Source organism: Eucalyptus grandis, chromosome 9 (genome assembly GCF_016545825.1).
Source record: "Eucalyptus grandis isolate ANBG69807.140 chromosome 9, ASM1654582v1, whole genome shotgun sequence".
Taxonomy (NCBI): Eukaryota; Viridiplantae; Streptophyta; class Magnoliopsida; order Myrtales; family Myrtaceae; genus Eucalyptus; species Eucalyptus grandis.
Window position 1 is genome coordinate 30,260,267 of NC_052620.1, and position 21,235 is coordinate 30,281,501.

The 21,235-nt window shown below is 40.5% G+C and overlaps 2 protein-coding genes across 2 annotated transcripts; both read right to left on the reverse strand.

Moving 5' to 3' along the window:
- Positions 1 to 329: 329 nt before the first annotated feature.
- LOC104424100 (putative disease resistance RPP13-like protein 2) lies at positions 330 to 2,985 on the reverse strand. Its single transcript, XM_039302524.1, has 3 exons — positions 2,617 to 2,985; positions 1,097 to 2,512; positions 330 to 959 (listed from the first exon to the last, which is right to left on the reverse strand). The coding sequence occupies exons 1-3, from the start codon at positions 2,983 to 2,985 to the stop codon at positions 330 to 332; spliced, it is 2,415 nt and encodes an 804-aa protein (XP_039158458.1).
- Positions 2,986 to 4,654: 1,669 nt separating this feature from the next.
- On the reverse strand, positions 4,655 to 5,799 carry LOC104422966 (uncharacterized protein PHLOEM PROTEIN 2-LIKE A4-like). Its single transcript, XM_039301337.1, has 2 exons — positions 5,566 to 5,799; positions 4,655 to 5,204 (listed from the first exon to the last, which is right to left on the reverse strand). The coding sequence occupies exons 1-2, from the start codon at positions 5,736 to 5,738 to the stop codon at positions 4,829 to 4,831; spliced, it is 549 nt and encodes a 182-aa protein (XP_039157271.1). The 5' UTR covers positions 5,739 to 5,799; the 3' UTR covers positions 4,655 to 4,828.
- Positions 5,800 to 21,235: the final 15,436 nt, after the last annotated feature.

Below are 21,235 nucleotides of genomic sequence, written 5' to 3' on the forward strand. Positions count from 1 at the left end.
CACTTTAAGTATCCCTTTGGCCAAAGTTAAGGGACTCCGTGGTCCGCGCGTCCAATACAGACAATGAATAATTTTCTTCATCACATGTCACCCCAAAATTTTGAGGGAAAAAATGCCCAGAAACGCTAATGTGGAAAATAAACTGAAAACACAGAAGTCAAAAGAAAAACATTCAAAATCGGGGAAAAAAAAAAAAAGAAGATGAAGAAGAAGAAGAAGCAATCAGAAAAAGGGTGTTTTTTTTTTTTTCTTAACCTGTCTTCGGTAGGAGTCCACTGGCCTTAGACGACCAAGGGCTCCTCGTCAGCCTCGTCCTTGTCATTCTCTTTTTATTTTTCTCCGTCTTCTGCTTCAACTGCTGCTGCGGCAAACCCGTTGCCACCTCTCTTCCTCCGATCATGACGACCATCGTCCCGCTCACGACCCCATTGGTGGTCTGAGCTCACACCGGCCTCCTCACCGAGCCTCTCGTTCAGTGATCCAAGGTCATTTAAGTCGAGCAAAGGCACGACCTGGCGGTCCTCTGTAACCGGATCGTGATAAGGACGTTGATCCACTGGACCGTAGTGAAAGAGGCTCTTGAACTCGAGCTGGCCATGTGCCGCTATGCCGTCGCTGCTCTCTGGTGAGGTTTCCATGGACGGAGGAGGAGGGGTCGGTGGCAGCAGAGGTGCACAGAGGTCGAACTCTCTGGGGAGCGTTGCGGCTGGGTTAGAATCAGGGCATGGGTGAGGAAATGAAGGTTCGAGCTGTGGGGTCCAGACCACCCGCGAGAAAGGATTCGATGAGGAACCTTCGATGGTGAAGGCGTGGTCATCATCGAGAATGTCGGGGCTACGGCTGTGGAGGAGATTGTAGAAGAAGCCTTTCACGTTTAAAGGAGGCGGAGGAGGAGTTTCGAGGTCAAGAGAGAAGCCAAGGTTGAGCTCCATGAGGGAGGGAGGGAGCGATCCCAGTTTCTATGAACAGACCCCATAGCGTCTCGGAGTTTACAATATGGAGGCTTCTGATATAATATGGTGTGATGGACTTTCCGAACGATGCTTCGCTCAGGCAGATGTCGGAAATTCTTTGCATTCCAAATGGCACTCGTCACTTTGGTTATGTTGGTGTGCTTCAGATCTAATGTTTCCAGGAGCAACAGATTCCCTACTGATTCCGGAATGGAATCCAGAATCGTCCATCTCAATCCCAAATACCTTAGGTTCGACAGTATATTTCCAAAGTTCTCAGGGAGCACAGGCTTGTAAACACCCTCGAGATCAATTACCCTTAGCAAATACAGGCGTCTGTCTAAAAGTTTTGGTTTAAGAAGATTTTGTGATGCATCAAGAACTACGATGTCTCTCCCTTGGGTCTCAAGCTTACTGGTGTTAAACAAGGCAAAAGACCGAAGGCAATGGACCTGGCAACTATAATGTCCTTCCGCTGGGGTTTGCCCTCGCACCTGTTGATGCTGGGCACTCTGCTTGGGGTTGGGGCCCGTGACCCTTGTTTCTTCCTTTATCCTAAGAAGTCCGAATTCTTTTGCTTTCTGACGAAAAAATTCATGAAGAAAAGCAGGCATGCGACATGATTGGGCGCTACCATCCGGTTTTTGCCGTACCACGCAGATTAAGTTCCTTCTCTCTAATTGGCGAAAGCAGTCCTCTGCCGACAGCGATCGTTCCAACCCGTTAGCAGCCTCTGCCAATAACCACTCAGTAGCCCATTGCCGGAAAAGCCTCCTTGTAGGGACCTCGGACTCCTCAGGATAGAGAGCCATGTAAAGAACACATAGCTTCATTATACTAGGCAACTCGTCGAAGCTCAAGCGCATGATATCTTCTAGGGTGGGACGATCTTTGAGCTGCTTGATGAGGGACGCCTGGTTGCTCACTTTCACTGTGGACAAAAGTCCTCCTAGCAATGAGATAGCCGGAGGAGAACCATTGCATTTGCTCAAAATTTCCTCTTTGATGGTCATCTTCAATTGCGAATCGTCATCAATGGAGTTACCTCCTCCAGTGATGCTTACATGCAGCAAATCCTCGCACTCTTTATTGGTCAAGTCAGGGAGAAAGTGGAGATCAGGCGTCCAAGGGTCTGCATAGTTGTGCATTTCCGCATGAGTTGTGACAATTACTCTGCTTCCGTTCTTTGAGTCTACGAATGGGATCAAGAGCTCGCTGAAGAGTTCAGCATCGCCCCAGTTATCCAAAACTATCAAGTACCTCTGCTCCATCAACGATTTATGAAGCATCTCACACAGCTGCTCCTCGTCCTTGTGCTCCAAGTCTTTGGCGGATCTCGGACCGCTGTCTGCTTCAGTATGTCCACCAGGAGGCTCTGCTTCCAGTAGGACTCCGCCCCGGGGCACGTGACATGAAGCCAAGCGACGGTCAAAGTGCTGCTTGATTTTCGGCATGTTGAAGACACTTCTCACCACTGCGGTCTTGCCACAGTGTTGTTTGCCAACCACCGAGATCACCCGAAGGTTGGACTCGCCATCAGTCAACCGGTCCACAAGCACCTTTACATGTTCGCCACGGCCCACGATATCGGACTCCATCCTCTGCCTCGTTTTTCTCGATTCCCTTCACTGGATGGTGCGAGCTCGCTGGATAACGACCTGACTCTCGTCATGAAATCCTTGGCCATCCCTTCCCAGTGGCGAGCTCGGTTCGTCACTGAGAAGAGCCGAACTGAAGCAAACACCTTGGCGACACAACCCTTCTGCAATTTTGGCGTCTGATCTCCGAACCATTCAACAAGGCATTCTTCCATTTCCTTAGCTTTATCAGCCAAAATCCGAAGGCTTTGTCTGCAGTCATCGCTGAGCTCGGCGTTCATCCTGGTGTTCAGGATCCACTGGAGATTGCTTATGGAGTCAGAGATTTGATCTGTTAAATTTGGATAGACGATGACGTCTTTGTACCAGTGGAGAAGATCATGAAGTCTGGCTATGGCCAGCGAAACGGCTACTCCAGGGGCCGCCCTGGTCATGGTTTCGAGCAGAGAAGGGCCCGAAAATTCGAAGGGACTGATTAATAATAAGCTAGAAAAGATTAGTGGCTTGAGCCAGATTTCGAGGAACGAGTCCGAGATCTCTTATAGGCGTGAGAATAGGAGTAAGAAGAACAGAATTATCGATTTACTTTCCTACGGTGAAATTGCCTGGGACTTTGTATTCACCTTCGATTTGCCTGATTTTTTTAAAAATATGTTGAAAATTATGAATAAAATATATGCGGATCCACGTCTCGATGCGAAAACAATTGATTGAAATGCATTAAAATGCGAGTGTCGGAAGATTTCAATTCTTCATTTCTGTTTTTTCGCAGTTGGACAGAAAAGAAATTAATGATGTGCACCGTGTTATGGTGAAAAATTATAAAATACACGCGTCATCCATCAAAATTTGAATATGTAGCAAATGCTATTCACTGAGGACGGACCTTATCAGTAATTCTAATTTAGTCACAATTATTGGAGGCCCCCATCGAACTCCTTACGTCAAGCTGTCCTTATTGACTCTGTCGTATTCTACCTGCTCCGTAACTAAAAGGAAGATCCTCACGTGAAAACGTGAGTCCCTGGGTGTTCTGCCGTCCTCCTTACATTGGCTCCTTCCAATTGTTTCAGTCAAATAGCAACAGCCGCGTGCCTAAATCATTCACATTAAGGTAAAATCACATAAAATAGAATCGGGAATCAGAACAGAACCGATTTCCACCAATCCGGTTTTACTTTATTAATATTTTTTATTAACTATATATCTAAATATGAGTTATAATCAGTGTATTGTAAGAAATTGTGGTCATTAAAGATGTTGATTTATTATAATTGGTATAAGTGAAATCTGAATAGACCCTAGAATCAATTTTGGAACTTGAGAAATGATAGGTTTCAAGTTCCTATGTTAAAAAATTAGGAATGTGCTTTGATGGGTGGATTCTAGTTTTAGGCTCTAGACAGAATCTGAAAAGAACTTGAAATCGTCTACCCTTAAAACCACATACTCTGCAATAACAACGCATCATCAAATCAACCATGTCTTGTTTTGGAAGTGATGTGTCCGGTTTTGTTAATTAGCGCTTTATTTTTTCAATCAAGTCTTTCGACTTTTTAATTTGTTTAATCAAATCCTTGAATTTGCATAATTATTCTAGTTAAGTCTTTGGGCTCCCAATCCAGTTAGTTGGTATATACTTGTCCGTATGAGTCAGAAAACTTGGGGTGGTGTTTTCTTTGAAGAATGCTATTACTCGAGGTTCGGTCGAGGTCTTCATCTTGGGGGTTTAGTTCGAAGTGGCAAAAGCTTTTCCGTGCAGACTCTTGATTAGCAAAGTGATGCAAATACAAGGAATTGATTGTAAAAAATGCACAAGTTGGGGGATGAAAATGGACTTTTGAATAGTAGAATCGAACTGTTCAAAAAAAAAGTAGAATCGAATACTAGTTACATGTAATTTAAGAACAAGCAACTATGATTAAGTTCATCTTAAGAAATTAGATTATTTATCCACCAGTAAGTTTCTTATTTCCGATTTGATCACGTAGAATTTAGTATTTCATCACCATGTCGAACTTTTAATTTTGTCGAAACGGTGTAAGCTGATAAAAAAAGAAAAAAAAGAAAAAAAAGAAAACTGATTTCCTTGGTGGGCAAACCTGAAGAACTCGGCATGAGTCGAGCCGAAAATATTTCCGACTGCGGAACTGTGATTGTTTGTCAATGGATACATATTCGGAACAATACCATTACGGCGGTGCATCAGTAAACATAGAGTGGAGATCAATTACAAACGCTTGGAGCCACAATTCACGCATTATTTTGACTGCTTATCTATGTTGTTGGCCTTAAAACAATGGCCTTGACGCAAAGCTTGGTTTTCCAATTCCCATCGGTTTGCTTGAGCGAAAAGCTTATCTTGCCAACGGTTTTGGGCGTCGTCTCGAACTGGCCGATGCTAATTGCATGCCACTTTTCCTTTTCCAGTCCTTCCAATCTTTCCATGCGTTCCTGCTTGTTTCCATCTGGGAGAGCGAGACTGAGGTTCACTGGAGCATCCCATCCACGGCTTCTTTCTCTCATCTTCACGAGGATCTCGACTTCGTACGTCGTCCACGGAGAGAGCATGATCGTGTTGCATTTCCCATTGATTTCTAGCCAGCAAATCCTTCTTAGCTCGGCGATGTGCATTTTCTCGTTGCCTGAATAGCTGAAACTCAGAAATATTCGAAGTAAGCAAAGGGTTGATTTGTTAGTGATGATGATGGTTAGCAATGATCTCATTTTATGTAAGCAATTCAAAGCACAAGCGTCGCTAATTGAACAACTTGCAAATGAAAGAAGGTGCATATCAGCAGCATGTTTTTGGCGGCATCCGGAAATACCCAACGCCGAAATAACGCTGGAGATATGCCGACATAAAGTACTCATTTGGCGGCAAAACACAGTATTTCACCACCTGCGAATCATATTTGCTGGAGCAAATTCGTACGGGCCAACCTAGAGTCTTTATCAGCAGATGAAGGTTTGACTTAAAATGTACTCGTTTAGGATATAAGAAACAACGATACCATGGCTCCTCCTCTTCTATCCATTGCCAGTGTTCGTCATCTGAAGGGATCAGTTCCTTAGCCAGAAACATCCAACGGTTCTTGTTGAGCTTCTTGTCAACCCAATACTTGCGCGTAGACGGCAGTCCCTGTAAGCACAAAGCAGTGATCAGTGAGTGAGAAATTAGCAACATCAGAACAATACTGGGCCTTGTCCAATCCGGAGCTACGGAGCTCCCATCCGGTCCGTGATGACCTAAATTTGTAGATCCACTTATCATCTGCAGGTGTGTCTTGATTTACAGACTTCTGCATATCATGCAGTTTTAGATATATGGCAGGCCTCACAATCCTAGCCAATTTCTTCTCAATAGAGCATTATCTATCTGAGCAAAACTTCTGATCATTTTTGTCCTTTGGAACTTACCCCATCCTCGATATTTTTTGCCTCACCCAGCTCCTTGTCGTCCTTCAAAAGCACTCCCTTATAGGCTCGAGCGCTCAGCTCGTTTGTCGAGGTAGAAGATTTGGACGCCCATCGCTCTTCTCAACATTGCAAAGGAAAGGAGAGGAGGCTTTCCCGTTTCACTTGTGCTGATTTGGGCCTTTTCTTCATGCGTCGACGGTGACAAATCCGGCGCATCTCTTGCTGCAGAAATCTCTTCCATCTTCTTCAAGTTATATTCGTACCTACCCTACATGTACACGAAGGGAAATTTTTTATCAAAGGTTTGATATGTTCTAACGTTAGACTAGATGAAAGGTTGATTTATCGGTCCAGACATTCGACTCTACCAGAAACGTCTTGCTGCTTGCAGCCCTGCTATGGCGGAAGAAACAGGGATGAAAATATAATGGTGAGTTCTGATTTTGAGGACTTTCAGAGTCAAGTAAAGACGAAGCTAAGGAACCCAAACAGAATAACAGTAATAATGACGACGATGATGATGTCACGCTAAAGATGACAAAGGCGATTTGAGCTAAATGGGCTCGAGGCTAATCGGTCCTGCCAGCTCGCTTTATCAAAGGCTGCTTCTTTTGGACTCTTCCTTCACACTCACGGAAAAATCTTACCGGATAGAGTAGGAAAGGTAGCAATCTAATATGGCCATTGATCACATCCATATCCACTAATCCTGTTATTTCATTTCATTACCAAAATAATTTAGTGCGATTGCAAAGGGCATTTCTTTTTATTGAAATTAAGTTGGCGAAAATATCGCTTCATACTAGTTTTAAGTTTATCACGTCAAGTTAAAATGTTTCTCATTATCTTCACGTTGTGTTAGAGATCAAGATGACTTTCACATTCCAAAGTTCGACCAATTACTTTGATACATTTCTATCTTCTAATGTACAAAATAAATATTCGATAGACCCTAACTTTTATTTGTTAATGTGCATGAAAATGCTTCGTAATTCACTTTGATTTTATACCATTCGTTGCTTTATAAAATGAACCACCGATCAATCGTAGAAGAATTTTGCAACATTTCATTTGAGGTGTACATTGCATTAGCGGTCATAATGCTTTTTTAAATACACTATGAAGTTTCCAATCTTATTAAATGAAAGTTTAACTCTTTGATCAATATACTGGAATAAATTACATGTAGCAGAACTTTAATTCCTTGTACTTGTGCCTTTTTTTTTTCAGGGTAAGGGTGTCGAATGCTTATCAAACTGCAAAAGTCAGAAAAATCTTCAAACTTAGGTGAATGGCTGCGAAGAGTTGAACATTGTCAACCAGAGTAGAATGTTGAAAAATATGATGATAGTCACAATGATGACAGAGTATTGAAAGACTTAGTTAGATAATTCTTTTCAAACCCCCAGTGTGAAAATTAATTCAACCTCATTCCAAGGTTATATTTTGGTCTGCGTTAGTTGACAGATAAGGACACACATGTTCCCATCTAAATGGGATCAAATGATTAATTAATATTGTCGGAGATGAGTAGGAGAGATTCTTCGTATCTCCTTGGATCGTAATTAGTTCTAATAACAGATTTGTGGCATTAAAAGTCAAGCTTGAAGGGTCCATCTCACCTCAACTTATTAACCTTTGTCTATATGTGCGTGTTACACGTTTTGCTTTGTCCTTTATGGCGCTTTTGGTTCGCAATTGTTGACGGACGAGAACACAGGTTTCCTCCTAAATGAGGTTGGATAGTTAATTATTCTGTAAATAATAATTAGGAGGGATTCTCAATATCTCCCTTTTGCGTTGCTTTGTCATTTTGTGCCCTTTTTTTTTGGCATTTGTCGACATACAGGGACGCACGTGTATCCTCCTAAATGGGGTTGAAAGGTTAATTAATTTTATTACAAAATGTCTGGAAATTTTCCGCAACATTGTGCAATATCCTTTAAGGAAATGAAGGATGTCATTATTATCTATAATAACAAATTTGGGAAATAAAGTCAATATTTAAGGGGTCAATTGGTCAGTTTTTTTAATTTTTCGGTCAGTAGTTGGTTAGTTGAGTAGATACGTTCTTTCTTTTCAACATGCATATGCTTCACGTGACTTTATTACATATGCATGGACACCGCATCATTTACCACTAGTCTTTTCAGCAATTTAATTGTAGCACAATCATTGTACATATCCTTAAAGGAAATGCGAAGAATGTCAGGATCATCTCTAATAACAGATTTGGTGGGCATTAAAATCAAGCTTTAAGGGGTCCATGCGAGTAGGTACTTTGTTTCGTTTTCAAAATGCAAATTCTCCAAGTGACTTCGTCTTCACATTTGCACGCAAACTAGGCATTCATCACTTGTCCTTTCCACCAATTTAATTGTATTGATTTCATTCTTTTAGATTAGCAAAGTGTTATCTGATTTTTCAAATAACATGCAACTATAGAGGATAAATAGTTTGCTTTGCGTCTTTTTTTTTTTTTTGTGATCTTTGAATTCAAATTTTGCTACAAGCGCTCTCTAAGAGTAAAATCATTAATATGCTAGGTCGATGTGGGAGAGTTACATCCTTAGGATTGCCCAAAGATCGAGACTAGGCAAGCTGAGAAAGCAGAAAATTATCAAAAAATCTAAAACTTGTTGCATTTGTGCTAAATTACTTCTAAACATTTCAATTATGCCAATTAAATTCTAATCATTTTAACGATTTGTCTAAAGTATTACAACCGTGACATTTACTATAGACTTTTTTATTTTGTGACGTCAAAAACCTCAAATGAGTTTTGAGATTCCTATGCCCAAGCATAGAGTTTTTGGTCTAAGTCCTGATATCTTGTCATATTTTGAAAATGATTTTCAATTTTCTAAGGAAGAAATCATTTTATTAAATTTAAGCCCTGGTAGAAAAATATTTTGTATTGACTCTTTTTCCTAAGCAATCTAAATCCTGGAAGATATTTTCCACAAAGAAAATAGAGCCTCAAAATACATATTCTCATTGTTGGGCTTGAGCCCTAATAAGTCCTACCAGCTCACTTATCAAAGGCTTGTTAAGCAAACCTTTTGACTTCCAGACTTGACTTTTCCTTCACACATGGAAAAATCTAACCTTAGTTATGTTGTATAATCACGTTTGTATATATTCCTGTTATTTTATTGACTAATAAAAGATTTTCTATTGACCTATCCTCATAACTGATCCTAACACCGAAAATGAAGAAAATATTTCTTGGGAAATATCTTTTTGCGAAACAAACAAAACCTTGTATTTGATTTAAATTCACTGAGGCCGAAAGCAAGAAAAGGAAAAGAAAAGAAATAAACAAGAAGAAAAAGTTACCACATACAGTTCGCTCCACGAAGAGGGATGATTTTTTTGTTAACAAGTTGGTTTGTTGTAGAAACCTGAAATTTCGCAAATAAGTCAAATATGCATTTTTGTAATAAAGGAATAAAGATAAAACAATAAAACAAGTAACCAAAAAAAATGATGAAATGGCTTCAGCCCATTTGATCATAAAGGTAGCCCATTGCAATCGGTTCAGGCCGACAGCTCCGATTCAGCTCAATGTAATTCGCAAGCACAAGCCCAAACCATTTCGAAAGTCATCTCAGCCCATGAAAAGTAAAACCATGCCCGTGGGAATCAAAACCCTTAGCCCATCTCTCGGATCTCGAACGCGACTCTGATTCATAGCCGAATAGTTCCTGGGGATCAATACGTTCAATTCGATCAATATTCGCAGTCCTCGGTGACATTTTCAAGGTAAATATCATACACGCTCCACTTAGGTTTATTTACACCTTAAGAGGAAACTAAGAATCATAGCTTCCTTCTTGTAAAAATTGATTATGATTGAAGCTGTTTTGATAAGTTGAGTTTGCATTAGGCGGTTTAAAATGACCTGAAATGAATTATTTCTTCAATCTTACTTACAAGTTCTTCAACTGTAATGTGCATTTATATTGACAGGTTTAGCTTCCATCTTTTGATGCAGTCCTAAGCAAGGAAAACAAATTGAAGAAGAGACTTTTGTTGATGATTATTAAAATTTTAAGTAAATTAATCATTATTGAGTAGACAAATTCATAATTTAATCAAACATCAGATGACGTAAAGTGTAACTTTTAAAATGTGGTATGATAGTTGTGGTTATTGCTATACTGAAGGTAAAGACTTTCTTAACTTTAAACTACCTAATTCACGGAGAAAAATCATGGGATATTTCAATTTTTGCATAGGATATCTAAGTTCTCTAGTGTACTAGGAGAATGTGGTTCTTTACCTCATAATGATTTTTTAAAATTTCATGTGGACATTAAATTTTTTTTAGATAAGTTATTTTACAAAATTATGTGTTTAAATATGAAAAATATAAAATTAAATCAGGGAAAGTCACGTTTTAGTTCTATTGGTTTCGCCTTTCTTGAGCACAAGATATACAAAGGCAAAACCGGGTCTTAAGTTGAGATTTTGAGCATTCAGAAAGCTGCTAATGAATATAGAAGATCGTGACCTATACATGTTCATAAAGTCTAAGCGAACACAATGATTTGTTCTTTCACCATTAGATCGGTAAAGGGACTGAAATATTATCATTAGAATATTCCGTAGAACTGGTGAAGCAAAATGAAATTCCGGAAAGATTTGCTTATATCACTAACGCAGGTTACATAGAGAAGTGATAAGTCAATTGAAATGAGACATGAGGAGCTAATACATGATATATATGGTTCACTAAGAGTTGGGGGATGATGAGTCACTCCTGCTTAAACAGCAGCTCCGCGACTGCTGGGACATACGGTATTTGGAAGTGATCGGTCAAGCCGAAATGAGCCTTGAGCCATGAGGAACCAAACATGAGTCAAGAACTCGCCTACTTGTCGTAGTTGCCGAGCATGTTGAACCCCTTGCACTTGACGGCCGCATAAATAAGCATCTCCACCCACACAGAACTTACAACGTCCCATTTGTTCTCTTGGTTGTTCAGCTGTGACGCAAGCTGGCATCCCTGGTAGGGCAAACTTGCTCTTGTCTCCTTTTGCCAAGATCGGAGCTAGTTTTGTGTCCACGTTTTTGCGCAGCGCATTGCAAGCTTTAGGTATGTTGGATTCGCTCTCTACAGCCTTGCGGGTTTTCTTTTTTTGACTCAGGCTATTTAGGCAACCTCGTTGCAGCCACGTGCATGTCTCGGAATCTAACGCGTCCGACTCCAAGCGCCAAGAGTAAAGGGTACGTAACCAAAAGATACAGCATATACCGAGACAATTGCTTGCTCATTTCGGGAGCGCCTGAAAGATCCCCCGTTTTTCCGGGTGGCATAAGAGTTCGGTTGCAATGTGCCAGACATGGATGCACTGGTCGAGCTCTAACTCGTTGCTCCATTTAAAATCGGCCAATAACTCATGCTTTTTCAGGATGAGATATCCCGGTAGGTCCTTACGGACTGGACTTCCTTCTCGCTTGTTGCCAGGGACTTGAAACGTTCGAGAAGCCGTTCTTTAATAAAGTCGCTTATTTCCACATCACCCTTGTAAAAGAACTTCAGAACCTTCTGGTCGACGTGTAGCTACTCTAGGATTCGATGGAACGGGAGGAGTTTTCTTTGAAAGCGAAGCTTAGTAGGTTGTACTGCGCCATAGAACCCGACCACCTGCGCCTCTTATACAGTGGTTGTAAACGTTCAACAAAATCCAAGATGACTGGACTGTGTTTATTTAGCCAACAAGCAGCTTCGTCGGAGAAGAGAAGAACGAATAACGCATAAATCTTTAAGAAAATGGCGACCCCGGGCAACAAAAAGGTCATATGGATATTTAACTTGGAGTATTTGTCCTTGTCTAACCTGGAAAAAAGCACCACGACCATGACGGTGGATAGGATACTCACGGTGCGGAGAGTAAAACTCCACTGATTGTGGATCACCATCGCCTTAGTGCAGAGCAAATCGTACGTGAGTCCCAGTTCAATCTCGATAACTCATACAACTTGAAAATGTTAATCCTTGAGTATTAACATGCTAGTGTCACGGTCCTCGAAGCTAAGCACGAGACCAGCGAAAAGGCACAGGAAAATGTCGATCAAGTCTATGGCTACTGCCGGTTGCGCTCCTTCACCTTTTCAGGTAAAAGCTTTTCATTCCCAAAAAGGTGCCGGAAAAGGTAGAATGTACCTTTGGCTTCAGACGAGACCTTTATCAGGAGACGAAAGATCTACGCCCGCCTTCAAATTGCATTCCACGTTCACTCCGCGTATCTCAATCACCTCGTGCGGCATGATGTCGTAGCCCTCAGCCTTCTTCAACTTATATTCCTAGGATCTTCGAGTAATGGAGAGGAGGGTCAGGATCGAGTTTCTGAACTGCTCGCTACTCGCGGCAAGGAGGACGAAAACCTCTCGCCATACTTTATGAGGCCAGAGACGATGGTGAGAAGCGAAAGCACTGAGAGATCATCAGAGCCTGTCAATGCCTGGAAGAAGATGAACAGCGTCCTGGCCGTTTGGACGACAAGTCCAACCAAATGCCTCATCCAGAGCTTGTGTCGGGACCGCCCAGGTGCAGCAGCGCGAACAGCGCCCAGACTTGTGCATTTGTTTTTTTTTTCTTCCAATCAAGTCCTTTATAACTTTTGATTTATCTAATCAAATCATCGAACTTGCATAGTTATTTTAATTAAGTCACTCAGGCTCCAAATTTCATTGATTGGCACTCACTTGTCCATTTGAGTCAACAAAAGTTTTGACGGTGAAACTCAAGGGTAGTGTTTGTTTTGAAGAATTTTATCGTTCTAGGTTCTTGGCGATCTTCATCTTCGGTGTTTTTAGTCCAGGAGCGGCAAAAAGTTTCGTACTAGACTCTTGAAGTGGGAGGAACTTGATTAGTAAAGTGATGTAAGTACAATGACTTGATTGAGGATGAGCAATGAGTTCTTTCCTTTTAGAATTCTACAAACGCTACAATGTACATATTTGAATAGTAGTTTTGTGCAATTTAAAAACAAGTGAGTTCAATTAACTTAAGGCTTCATTTATTTCGTGAAAAAATAAATAATTTGAAAAGCAATTTTTAAAAATAATATTTTGTATCGCTTATAAAAATGAATAAGCGATAAATATTTTCATCGCTTATAAAAATTTAAACATAATGTTGCTGATAATGAAAACATTCTATATTTACTAATGAATTATAAGAAATAAAAGCAATTATTTTTATGAAAATATCTTCTAAATCATTCTTTTTATGAAATAAATAGAGCCTAAAAGATTAGATCATTTATCCACCTTTTAAGGTTTCTTCATTCTGATTTGATCACATCGAGTTATAGTATTTCATCATCGTCTTGACCTTCTAATTTGTCCAAACACAATGAGCTACAAATTTACAATTTCCTTGATCAGCAAACCTGAAGAGCTCAGCATGATTCGAATCGGAAGTCCTACGATGAATTTGGATTGTTTGCCAACTGATACGAATTCAGAAAATATCATGTTACAACGGTGCATTGCCAGAGAGGAGATCAATACAAACACCTGAGCCCCAATTCACGCATTATATCGGCTGATTATTCCCTGCTGGTTGGTGTTAGTTTGCGGAATCGATGTGCCCGTGGAACCCAGCAAAGGAGCAGAGAATGGCAAGGGACAAGAAATGTGCGAAATATATAATTTTATTGAATAGTTGGGAGTTTACTAGGAAGGTTGGGGAGGCCACGGGAGCTTCATGAGATCTATTTATAGACTTCTCTGCCGACATCCAACACAAGATCAGCCATAAAATTTTGATCATTTTTTGAAGATTTTGACTACAAAACTCCAACTTGCAAGCTGAAGGTTTGCTTGCAGCAGCTGGACATTTGGCTGCAACTAAACATTTTCCCTCATCGGCCGACCTCAATACAGAAAACTCTTCTGTGAAGAGCTCACTTTTCTTCCGCCTGCTGGCTCCCCATTGTTGACTTTGGCCTAAAAACAACGCCTTTGACGCGGAGGCCAGACTTGCAATGGATATCAGTTTGCGTGAGGAAAAGCTTATCTCGCCAACCCTTCTGGGTGTCGTACCGATTGCAGCTGGAAAAAGTGCATATTCAGCGGCATCTTTTCAGCGGAATCAGGGAATAAGAAACGCCAAAATAACACTAAAGACATGCCAAGACAAAGGCGCTCATTTAGCGGAAACAGAACGTTTCTCACTGCTTGCGAGTCATATTTGTTGAAGCGAATTCATACGTTGTACCTGAGCCGACCTAGAGTCTTGGTAAGGTTTGACTTAAAGCGTAATTGTTTAGGATAGCAGCAGCAGCGGTACCACCTCTTCTGTCCATTTCCAGAATAAGGTGTTGGAACCTCCAGTGATCGATAAGCCCTTAGCCAGAACCATCCTGCCAGAACCATCCTGCAGCTCTTGCTTAAATGCTTGTCGACCCAATACTCGTGTGTATATGGCAGATCCTGGAAGTGGTTTTGATTTATTGATCCACTTATCATCTGAAAGGGGTCTTCATTTTCTGACTTTTCCTGCATATCATGCAGTTCTAGTTTCATGGCGGGCGTTACAACCCGAGCCAAATGTTTTCTTAAGATTATTATCGATCTGAGCAGAACATGTTATTTTTGTCCTTCAGAACTTGCCTGAGTTTCGTCATCTCTTGCCTCGCCTTGCTTCTTGTTGTTCTCCAAATGTAGTCGGTCATGTTTCGCCTCGTGCTGCTTCTTGTTGTCCTTCGAAAGCACTCCTGCATAGACTCGACGGCTCAGCTCTTTTGGATTGAGGGAGGCAATCTCATCATCAATCACTCTTCTCAAGATCGCAAAGGAAATGAGAGGAGGCTTTCCCGTTTCACTTATGCCGTTTCAGGCGTTTGCTGACGGTGATGAGTCTGGCGCATCGCCTGCTGCAGAAGCTCCTTCCATCTTCTTCCAGGTATACTTGTACCTACCATGCAGGTACACTGAGCAAAAAAAAAAAAAAAACGAGGGCAAAGGTTTGAGTTGGTCTAACCTTAGACTAAAGGAAAGGTTGATTTATTGGTCCAGACGTTCGGATTCTACCCAAAACGTCTCGCAGCTTACAGCTCCTGCTATGGCGGAAGAAACAGAGATGAAACAATGATGACGAATTCTGATTTTTCAAATTTTCACAGTCAAGTAGAGACAAAGGGACCCAAATAATATTAACAAAACAAAAGAAGTAATGATGATAATGATGTCACGCTAAAGATGCTGCCCATTGTTGTGATATCACCCCTGTTATGAATGAAAATGAAAGGTGAGGTTTGAGCTAAATGGGTTTGAGCCCTAATAGGTCTTGCCAGCTCACTTATCAAATACTTTCATACTTGAACTTTCTCCATACACATGTAAAAAGCTATCCTCAATAGGTAAAGCTAGCAATTCAACTATGACGGATAGTCACGTCCTTATTGGTTGTTCTTGTTATTTTGTTTCATTATCAAAATGTTTTAGTGTGGTTGCGCATTGTATTTTTTTAAAATCAAGTGCATGAAAAGTGTCAATTCATGCCAATTTTGAATTGATCATAATGTATTTTGTCAAATTTGGGTTTCTCTCATTGTACTTGTATCGTGTCATAGATTAAGAATTGTCATCTTTATTAATAGGTCTTCCCTTGCCCTAAATAAGTCCCATCGAAAGGATTCATCAAAGTTCTCATATATGATCTTGCCATTCTTGCCTAAATTGTTTGTTATTGAGGTCCGTATATGGTTGTGGCTTCCCAATAGCAATGTACCACCCAAAATTTTCCAAGAGCCCTCTTGTAATACAAAGTCACAGTCTTCAATGCTTGGGAAATTTGACAATGATAAAAGTCATTTTCTAGCTCGATAACTGTAGAATTTTGCGCTTAGCACATTAAGATACTAAAACACACACTTGTTTTGACTAATTGCCTGAGAACGCTCTGAAACGGATCAATAGTTTTCCACTTATTGGGGCATTTTTTATGCTGGTAGACACATTTTGATACACGACACATGTTAGAACAAACACGTGTTCACTATGTTGACTAGTGGCGACAAGCCAAGCATGAATTTTTGTAAAAATAAAAATACATAACAGTAAAAGAAAAAAATAAAAGATAGAAGAGAGAGTCCATTTATGCGATGACCCGGACCGATCCATCTGGCCCCAGCCCATCTTGTTGCCATCAAGTCCAATTTTGGTTCAGCCCGGCTCAACCATGAACACGAGCACAAGCCGAACCCATCAAACCAAGCCAGCCCGATTCCATTTCCATGGGAGAGCCCGGCCCCCCTCTCTCTCTCTCTCTCCTTCTCCTGAACAGTCGCAAATGAACTCGCGCGCGTAGGGAAGCGGTTGCGCAAAAATCGACTACGATTGAATCTGTTTTGGTTGTTTGAATTCGTATGATTGCTGATGTGATGATCTGAGATGAATCACTGATTTGTTTCTGCATCCAAGCTACTTGGCCGAGGTGTTCTTTACCTGTTCAATGAAATGCCTGAATGACATCAAAATGCACGGTTCCTAGAAGTAATGAGTTCCATAGTCATTTGGTTTAATGCTTCACCTCGCACGATTGGATTATTGTACATTTAGGCATTCATGTTTCCTTTTCATGCTTGATCTGAGAGTCATGTTAATTCCAATTAGAACTTGAATTTCTTGAAGTCTTGCTATGGTCGGCCGCGCTTGAATCGATTCGATGATTCATGCGGTTTGTCAACTTAATGTTCAATATAAAAACCGTGTCTCATAGCTTGCGGATCTCCCTGAACAGAATCAAGGGTTCGAATTGTTGTTCGACATTCGGTTCTGCGATCAATCTTTCTCTGTTTCGCTTCCCTTTCCATATTTGTATTCTACATACCTAAAATGCTTTGGTTGTGTATGTGCAACGGCGGGCGAGTATTGGAGAGAATGCCGTGGTGGTTGGAGACGATCGGTGGTGGGGTAAAGCATGTGTGTGCTGTTCTCGGTATAAAGTGTGCGTGTATTTTTCTCTGGTGAGTGTCTGATGAATAAAAAAAAAAAACATGGAACGAAACGGGTGTGGAACGAAGAATAAGAAAGAAAGAAACAAAACAATAATAACAAAAAAAAAAAATGGCAAACGAAAATAAATTGGTAGAAACATGCAAGTCTCGAGTTGTTAGTTACATTTTAAGAATAGTTTTAATTGGATTTCATTTGATTCATAATCATCTTGTTTAGGGAGTTACATTGCTTGATTTTCAGAATAAACCGACTCTTAGGTCATGCTTGTCTTAGATGAGAAGGATGAAAAGATAAGATGATAATAATAATAGTAAAAGAAAATTGACAAAAAAGAAAAAAAGAAAAATCTCGCTTGGATTACATTTAGGATTACTTTGATGAATATTTTGTTTAAAATATCACTTGGTAAATTTTGTTTAGTAGATAATTCTCGTTGGTTGAAATTAGATTTTGACTTTGATTTAGAAGTTAGCTTCGCAGAATTTATGTCCCCGTGCTCAAATAACGAAACCTTGCATATTTTTTCTCACTCGTGTGGAGTTTTATTTTTTGCATTTTATTTTCGATGTCTTTATTTTTGTGCTTTACATGGTTGAACATGTGACTTTTCTTATTTTTGACTTGACATTATCTTTGTCTCATATGATTAAGTGAAAAACATTTTTAAAAATAACCATACATGAACATTTATTAGGTGTACTTGGAGATTTAAAATGAAAAATACTGCATGACTCATTTTTTTTCTATGAAAAGCCAAGTTTAGATATCAATAGGATACTAATTAGACTATTAGTGTAACTAAGTCTTCAATCCTAACTCTCTGGTTTATATAGGAAGTAGCCTATCAACATTCCACTCGCCTCCTAGTCATTTATGGTGACTCCTACTAAATCAAATTTTTCGTTAGTCAAATTAAATCAATTAATGTCGTGTGTAGTAAGGGTTTGCGAGATCATGCGTGAACAAGAGCAAGTACCTTGAGTAGGGACTGCCCGTTCCCAGTCAACATACCGCTAAATCTGCTCTCCCTAAATCCCTTAGGGAGGGCCGTGACAAACTATTTGATGAGAAGGGACTAAAGCAGGTGGCAGAAACAGGATGAACTAGTATGCTATTTCACAATTAGCTCCATTATTTCCAGAGCATTCGATATTTGAAAGTGATCAGTTAAGCTGAAATGAGCCTTCAGGAGGCAGACGAGAGTCGGGGAGCTTGCCTCCTCATCTTTAGTTGCTAAGCATGATAACTTCCTTGACACCGGATGGCAGTATAAACCAACATTTCCGCCCAAACCTCGTTGATGATGGACCATTTTTGCTCTTGATTGGCGATAATATTATCTTGCTGCGATGCTAGTTGGCATCAGTGAAATGGCACTTATTTACTAACATTGCCTTTCGGTATGTTCAGGCTTAGCTTGGTGGTGACCTGCGCCCTTCCTTGATCGCAAGCATCCTTATGTCCAACTTTTTGCTCGCTTCCACAGATGGTCTGTAGTCCGAGTGAAACAATCCGTAAAATTAGCAATGAAGTTTCTCATCCTCGAGTTGCGTTGGCTGGATTAGTCGGCTTCTGCTCCATGTATTGGAGTTCTCTGATGGAAGCTCATTGAAGAAGTCGATTGCCTTGGCATAGGTGTATTGGTCTTGGAACTGTATGCGTGCGATTCCGCTAGCCATAGCAGGAAATCTGACAAGTAGATATAGCACACATCAAGACAAACGGCTAGCAATTCTAGATCTAAACCTGCAGTTGTTCTTTACGTGGGCATCTTCCAGATTCGTACGTTCTTTGGGGTGGCAGCAGGTTCCGTAGCAATGTGCCAAATCGTAAAACTCCAGTCGAAATCCAAATTGAGAATCCATTCGGAAGTACCCAACGTTTTAGCCCAATGGAGTATGTGACTGCCTCTAAAGGTGCGTATATCTTGGAGACATGATCGGTTGTTTCGTATCATCTGTCATTACCTCGTGGCTCCCATAGATGTTTCTCCGCCTCGTCTTTGATGTGTGGGGTGGGATCTCCCATGGTCGGACCATTTCCGCTTTTAAAAGCGGTTGTATCCAATCGATGAAATTCAAGGCACAAGACGTTTTGGTCTTCATCAGCCAACAAGGCAGTCCTATTGGAGAAAAAGAGAACCAGCAATGCGTATAATTCTAAAAAGTTGGCTGCGCCCAACAATTATGAAGTTGTGCAGAGTTAGGTAATGCTACTTGTGAAACAATGCTCTCCAGAATTCACAATGCCGAACGAAAGTGGGACGGAAGTGTGAGAAAATGTCGCCTGCCAAGTCTATTGTATGATTTCTAGTCTCGAATAGCCGCATACATGGGGTATTTTTGCAACCTATGATGGCTCTGTCCACAAGATACTAGATGATTGAATTGAAGTTCATCGCCCCACGGACTGCGGCATATAGGGACTAAGAGGTGTGGGAGAACCTAGGGACAACAATTCACCATAGACTAAATCCAATTCGGGATCAATTTCTCCCCCAAAACTAAACCGACCAAAATCATCTTAGCCCCACCAACAACCAATCATATGTATCCCACAATATGCAAATATAATGCCAAAATTATAAGTAGATAAAGCCAACACTACCACCAAAATTTTAATGAGGAAACCTTTATGCAGGAAAAGATCATGAACCGTCCAAAATTTTTCACTAATCATTAAAATAATAGGACACACAAAATAGTTTTCTCTAAATACTAGAGGCTTCACATAAATATAACAAGCTCATTTCCATCACAAATGTGAATAAGTAAAAACGGGACTAGAAAATCCTAATAGAATCGGAGAATTTGAGCGGTTCTTCAGAAATGAAAGAATCAACTCGTAGCCCCAGTCTCATGAATAACATATTCAAATTCAAGCCGATTCTATCCACATTTAGCAATGTCTTCAAATAGGCACCACAAAGTTGCGGCCCTCCTCTCCTTCTTTCTCGCCCGTTTCTTTGGTGTGCTCCGGTGAGACGATTCTCTCTCTCTTTACCTTTTCTTTTTCTCTCTCCTTGGGCTCTCTTTGGCACGCACGAAGCAGCCCCTTCTTTGTTCTTTTTACTTTTGACTTTTACTTCTTTTCGCTTTCTTTGTTTTATGTGTTAGCTGGCCCCACATGAAGGTGGACCCAGCCCAAGACGAACGTCTCTACAAGGCCTCATCAAATTCAGTATGGTGTCACCGATCACCGCTGTTGTATATAATTTGACACTCGGAAGCTGGAGAAAAGTTCAAGAAAGATGGAAGTGTTGCTTAATTTCACTACGGCTTAAGAGCGACTCTGGTTTTTGCCGAGGCCACTAGATCTCGAGGCGTCTATCGGCCGATGCTTCCTGAAAGTCTGGGCAATGTGCAGAAGTCATCATCCTCACGGACCTCACCCATAAAATGCCCAGGTTAATGTAATAAGCTAATGGACTTCCAATAATGTTCTTATTTTTTTTACATAGCTCAAAGAAATAGATGAAATGAAGTTAATGAGGATAATAACGCATGATTAACCTTGGACTTTTGTTCTTAGACCTATTAATTCTTTACCACGCGCATTAAACAGCAAAATTAACAAATGAGAGCGCAATTAAGTGTTCACAGCTTAGCAACTTTCATTAATAATGGATTTAGAAAGCAGACATGTGATATGTGAATCCAATTGATCAAAATGGTCATTACAGAAATACCCTGAAATAATTTGACCACCCACTTCAAAAGGCCTTTACAACTCTCTAGCACAGCTAAACATGGTACATAGTATCAAGCTTTTCCGAAATATAAGGGTATTAAATGGATCACGAGCCAATTTTTTGCCTCGCAATTTCTAGATCAGGTATATAGGGTTATATAGGGGTTATTGAATATTTAAGGACCAGGTGTAAGTGGGTCAAAAATATTACAGCTTAACGAGATTGGGTCTTTAATCGATTTCCACAAGACCCATTTTGATCCAACATAGGCATCAGCTGGCAGTCACTGAGTGGCCTAGAGTGTTCGAGGGCGAGTGACTGAGCGACGCGCTTGTTTCGTAATCCTCTCTGCATAGCATTCGTGAGCTTGGGCAACTCTGTGTATGTGACGTCATCTTTGCAAAATATTGGCAGCTTATTTTTCTTATTTTGCAGAGAGAATTTTGATAACTAATTTTTGCACCCCTCTTTTTCTTTTTTCTTTCGCTAAAACAGTTTTTTTGGCAAAATTGAATAATATTAAAATTGAAAATTTTATGCAATGTTGAAAGCCAAATCTTTACCATATTATAGTATGGTATGGTATAGTTTTATCA